Source organism: Carassius auratus, unplaced genomic scaffold, assembly GCF_003368295.1.
Source record: "Carassius auratus strain Wakin unplaced genomic scaffold, ASM336829v1 scaf_tig00022041, whole genome shotgun sequence".
Taxonomy (NCBI): domain Eukaryota; kingdom Metazoa; phylum Chordata; class Actinopteri; order Cypriniformes; family Cyprinidae; genus Carassius; species Carassius auratus.
The window spans coordinates 42,922-49,132 of record NW_020525157.1 but is presented as its reverse complement, the minus strand read 5'-3'; the positions used below and the strand labels follow the sequence as shown (position 1 = coordinate 49,132).

Below are 6,211 nucleotides of genomic sequence, written 5' to 3'. Positions count from 1 at the left end.
TTCCCCTACCAGAAGTTTCTCATCCCATTTACTGCAAAGCAAAAATCAGTGTTCAATGACTGTGATGTATGCAATTAAGCAACACAAAATAATACAAGTAGCGATATTTACCAGATTTGTTTTAGTTTTTTTGTTAATTTAATGGTTAATTGTTGGCTTTTCTTTTTCTAAGCAATGTATTTGTTACCTTTAGTAAAATCGTGTACAGTCTGTTCTCTCATATACAATATTTTGAATGTGAGTTATGAAGACCTTCAGATGGATGTACCTTCCCATAAGCTCTTTACAGGTGAGTCTGGCTTTTACCAGAGTGGGTCCCACACCTCCATAAAAAATGTCTAGGTTTTCCACTACATTTGAGTCATGTCTGAATGCCACCTTCATGCCAGAATTCACTATGGAGAAGGCGAACTCTCTGCGCTGTGCCTGGCGAAATGCTGACACAAACTCCCACTGTAAAGCAAAGGGATAAGCGATTTGCTTTTTTTAGAATGGAAACTGAAACTCATAATGTATTTGTATTGTAAAAATGAATTTGTGGTTAAAAAATTCAGTAGATGGAATTAGAAATGACTAATAGTCTTTTAGGGTAAGTGTGTTTGTTGAATCTTGAATAGTTTAGTTATATGTTTTAGTTCTAGTATTAACTTTAGTCTGCATCCTCCATTTTGATGAAACGTACCGGTCTTGAGTGAGGAATTTCAATAGCCAGCAGAATCTCATCTGGTCGTAGAGCTGTTTTACCAAAGTCTGTGAAAAACTCTTCACTTAGACAAATCTCTCGAGCACCATCTGTATTAAAGACCAATGGAAAAATGTAATTCTAAATATAACTTTCCATGTCAAATATATTGGAAACTGAGAAATTTAGCAAAAAGGCAGATATAGGGAAATTTTGTACAAATATAATGGCATTACCATTAGAAACAATGTATAGTGTGCATTCTGCCGCTGCTAGAATGCTGCTCAAGTCATATTTGGGGTTGGCACTCAGGATATTTCCACCAATGGTCTGAATTTCCAACATAAACAAAGATGTTATGTAGACAAGTAATTAAACACAAATTTGTCATCAAAATTACTTTTGGTCTTATATGAAATGGTAATTTATCATACTTCATTAGCCAACTTAATATTATTTTTGTGTATAAATATTTCAGTCTTTTAGTTCATCAAAGTAATTTTTTATTTATTTATTTTTTTGCTACTCACAGCCATGTTGCGTATCTGTTTGCTGGCCAAACTCTGTAATGTTTGAACGAGGGCCTGGTAAACCCTGCTTTTCTCTGGCCCGAGTTCCTCGATTCCTTGCAGAAGGACATCCTTCAAAACAGACAAACTGCATCCTGCCCCTACAGTTACACCTTAATAAAAGAATGTTGTTGTTGATTTTACTTTGAGCTTCAATATTTGCTAATTAAGCATATGAAATGGCAATTTATCCATGATCTACCATTGTTTCTCCATTTGATAGTTCGAAGTTCTGGAATACTTCCACCATAGATCACCAAAGGATGGACAGTTCCCTTCAGATTCACCTTTGGCCCTGTACAAGAACAGAAACAGGTTGGATGGATGGATAGATGGATGGATGGATGGATGGATGGATGGATGCAACCAACCTATGGTTGTGTTCCCAATCAATAGAGGTGCGTTGGGGTATTCAGATTTCAGCTTGATTAAATCTTTCAGATCTGCTGGGGAAATCCACCTGACCTTTTCACCATGGAAAGAAAGTCGTTCAGCTTTTTTCTTTCCCATAATCTGTTGGATATAATGAAAAAAATATATAAATAAAATAAATAGTGGTCTGAAAAGTTCACATTCCTATTAGCTAACAAAAGGACACACAGTTTGCTCACCAGTAACTCTGGGGGAAAGATCAAATCCTGAGTTGGGTCAAGGGGTAAGACATTATCCATGCTGAAAAGTTCTCCAGATATCTGCCAATAATACCAGTCGTAGAAGAGTTAATAACCTAGGTTCACCAATCTCTGTCTTCTTATAACAATAATGAGATTACTACTGTAAGTAGTGATGATGTGTAAGAAATTATAAGAATTTAAAGTGTAAATATTATCTTACAATAGATTCATTGTTGTGAGAATTGCTGTTTTCCATGCAACATTTTCCATTTCCGTCACCATTTTGGCAAGATATCGGAGTCTGTAAAAATATGAATCATGTCACTAAAGAGCACATAATTGTTTCCTAAAATCAAACTCTAGTTTATACCAATGTTATGTACAACTTTTTAAAACTGATTTGTAGATATTTGTATTTTTGTAGATTTTCTTTTTCTAAGAGTTAACAGTCCTTACATTGCAGAATGTTTTAAATCCATCAATTATTGGTCGATATCCAGTACAACGGCATAGGTTCCCTTAGAAGAAATAAAACAGAATGTTTAAATTCCCGTTTTCAGTGCTTGAATTCATAATTCTAAAAATGTAAATTAAATCCACGAGTATTAAATACCTCCTAGTGTCTCTCGAATGTCCTCCATGGTGGGCTGTGGGTTATTTCTAAGTAATGTGTACATGGACATCACCATCCCAGGGGTACAAAACCCACACTGAGACCCATGAGCCTTTGCTATACGCTCCTGATGAACAACAAAAGTATCTACAGGTAAATGGTGTGTTCTGGATTACCCATTCAATATATCCAGTGATGGGCAGTAACTAAGTATTTTTACCTCAATATTACTTAAATACAACTTTCAAGTATCTGACCTTTACTGGAGTATTTATATTTTGGGATTTTTTTTACATTTACTTCTCTACATTCCTAAGCATAATATCACACTTTTTTCTCTAACACATTTCAAAAAGACACGTCGTTCCTTGTTATTTTGAACTGGAGAAATCATCACACACTACAAGACGATGTTCGATTTGTAAAGGAGCTGATACTTTTCAAAAAGCCTGTTAAATGGATTCGCAAACACACTGAACGATTCATTTGCGAATTTTATTGAGCACACTGCAGCTGTTCTTGAGTCAACAACTCACTGATTCAAATGATCTGATCAAAGCGAGTCTCCAGTTTACAATTCACAGAATTCACAAATATTACTCAAAATGAGCCAAGAACAGGAGATCATTGGCACTACTTAAGCATTTATTATTGTAAATAAAAATCATATTTAGATCACAAGTGTCCATTGTTTGCGAAAATAAAGCTGCTGTAAAAGGTCTGTTTAAGCCTGCTGTATGAAATGTTGGAATGTGTCCATATTAGTCCATTACCATCTAAATGGGGTAGGTTTTATTTAAAAACTAAGCATAATGCCCATGCATCTACACCACTGCCGTAGCACTTTCAAATTATGTAAAGTAGTATGTTTGCATAACACTTTTCCTAAAAAGCAAACAAATTTTACCCAGTTTTCATATCCGATATACTACATGATTTTTTTTTTTTTCACCTGTTTGTACACCTGAATTATCAGTATAATCAGTGACGTATTTTTTTGCAGGAAGTTGTATAAATTGAGTATATAAAATGTCAAAAAAAAAAAAAAACATTCATCAATCAGTATGTTTTATTTTTAATACTGAAGTTTAAAAAAATTAAAAAATAAAATAATTTTTGTACTTTTACTCAAGTGAAATGGAAATGGAGTATTTCATACTTTTACTGGAGTAATATCTCATTAGGGTATCTGTACTTTTAGTGAAGTACTAGACTTGTGTACTTCATCCACTTCTGAAAATACTTGTTTTGAAAGATGATTTATAGTTTGTTTGTGAAGGAGAATCTGGTACCTGAACAGGATGTAGTTTCGTCTTGGTGCTTCCAATGCCTTCGACGGTCACCACCGCCGCACCATGCAGAGAACAAATGGGCTGTAGACATGCAATTACCGACCAGTGACTGAAGCATGGGTTAAAGATTATTAAACCATATTTATTGATGATTTTTTCATTTAAGAGAGTTACATCTAGAGATGTGTAGCAACATCTGAATGGTTTTATGCAGAAAAACACAGGTAACAAACATTGCTTTGTTTTTTCATCACATCAAGATTTGATGCTGTTAGTTTTGTTATATTAGTGAAAGATACAGCACAGTCTCCTGGATAGGGTCATATCTGGACACCATAACAGTACAGGCCCCACATCCACCTCCACCACAGCCATACTTTGTGCCTGTTAGACCCACTGAACACAAAAACAACACACATTTTATTTTATTTTTTTTCCTGTACAATATGCAAGATACTGAGCCTCTAAGGAAATGTGATGGGGAAAAAATATAAAATAAGAAAAATTTGCAAATGCAAAGTTTCTTGGGGAACACAAAACTTTTGCAAGAGAACACAAACGCATTGAAATATAATTTTCTCTGCATAACTTAAACACATTTAAGTAAATATTATAAATATATTCAATTTAAGTATAATAAATATACTTAACTTCACCATTATTTTGAGAGGATTGTCATATGGAAATTACCATACCTTTCCTTCGCAGGTAAGCCAGTAACATCTCTTCTGGATCAGCATTCTTCTCCACTATCTTTACATAAAAACAACAAAAAACTGACAACCATGGCTCAAATTTTGCAATAACTATCAAGCCAAACATCATTCAGTGTGTGCCACGTGACATGATTGGATTTTGGAGACCAGCCTATATATCACATGTGTGACAGATATGTATGTTATGTGTGTGGGAGGGAGAAACACACGATGGACTGTCTAAAGCGTAGAAAATCATTTTCATGGTATCATACTGCATCCAGCTGATTGTCATGTGCCATGATTCTGACATGCATGTTTAGTCATGCCATTTCATCCTGGTTATGTACTATGGTTATTAGAAATCAAAATGTTTAATTGTGTCATGATTTAGACAAAACCTGTATGAGTTTCTTTCTTATGTTGAACATTAAAGAAGATATTTTGAACAATGCTGGTTAATCAGTTGTTTGGTCCCTAGTATTTCTTTCCCTACCATGGAATTCAATGGGGAACAACAATTGTTTGGTTCTACACAATATCTTCTTTTGTGTAAAACATAAGAAATAAACGTATACAAGTTTGGAATGACATGAGGTTGCGTAAATGATGAAAAACAAAGAATTATATGAACTGTCCCTTTAAACATTTTGATATTTATCTCAGTAGAAGTAATTATAATAACATCTAAATAACAGGTTTCCTTCTTTCACGATATTAGCAAATTAAGTCAAAAACGTATTTAATATTGTATACTTTTATTTATGAATTAAATCAATATTAAAGCTATAGTTATATACTAATAATATAATGAGCCAACAAAAAAAAAAACTATTAAGACAAAAGTCAGGACTTTACCATTTTCAGATAAGACAAATCACACATTGATCAATTTAAATATACAGATCATATACAATAATAATAAAAAACAATATATGTAATGTAAACATACCTTCTTCCCATTAATGTAGAAGACAAGCTCACTGTTCACAGATACAGATGACATGATGAGTTGAGAAGGATCGCAGTGCTCTGTTACTGGAGATGCTCCTGGTTCACTGACCATCAACTGAATGAGCAACTGACTGACTCGCATCACATGTTACAGGCATTGCTTGGTCTTTCATGGTTAAATACAGGAATGCGTAAAGAAGACATGCATGCATCGGGTTTTTCCTCCAATGTTATATATTTATTTATCCTTAAATCACTCATTACACTTCCTGCTCTCAATTCAATTCAATTCAAGTTTATTTGTATAGTGCTTTTTACAATACAAATCGTTACAAAGCAACTTTACAGAAAATTACATTTCTACAATATTTAGTAGTAGCTTATAAGTTGTGACTCTCAGTTTGTGCACGTATGACAGGATTTTTCAGAAAAATTAATACAAGACGTAGTTAGCCAGATGAAGAACATTATTAATAGCCATTCTTATATGATGCAGTCACACTTGTAGCAAGGGATGTAAATCCCGTGGCAAAACATAGAAACAAATAGAGACATCATTAGCATAGCTGCTGGTCCAACAAAGTAAAATTAATTAGTGGACTTTGCTATCCTAGGAACTAACAAAAGTCCAGCGTTTTGTGACCTTAGGGACCGTGATGGATAACGTGGTATAAGGCTAGTTAGGTACGCAGGAGCTAAACCATTTGGGGCATTATAGGTAAGTAATGATAATTTGTAACGGAACTTAAAGGGGGGGGGGGGGGGGGGGATTGAAATGCTATTTCAAGCATA

At 34.2% G+C, this 6,211-nt stretch overlaps 1 protein-coding gene across 1 annotated transcript; it reads right to left on the bottom strand.

Moving 5' to 3' along the window:
* Positions 1 to 5: 5 nt before the first annotated feature.
* LOC113077246 (aldehyde oxidase-like) lies at positions 6 to 5,529 on the bottom strand (the record flags this gene model as incomplete). Its single annotated transcript, XM_026249696.1, has 15 exons — positions 5,418 to 5,529; positions 4,466 to 4,523; positions 4,070 to 4,166; positions 3,771 to 3,879; positions 2,479 to 2,605; positions 2,322 to 2,383; positions 2,086 to 2,166; positions 1,863 to 1,943; positions 1,623 to 1,764; positions 1,454 to 1,546; positions 1,213 to 1,364; positions 919 to 1,012; positions 683 to 792; positions 269 to 453; positions 6 to 31 (listed from the first exon to the last, which is right to left on the bottom strand). Coding segments are annotated over exons 1-15 (1,471 nt in total), but the record flags the coding sequence as incomplete, so codon positions are not given.
* Positions 5,530 to 6,211: the final 682 nt, after the last annotated feature.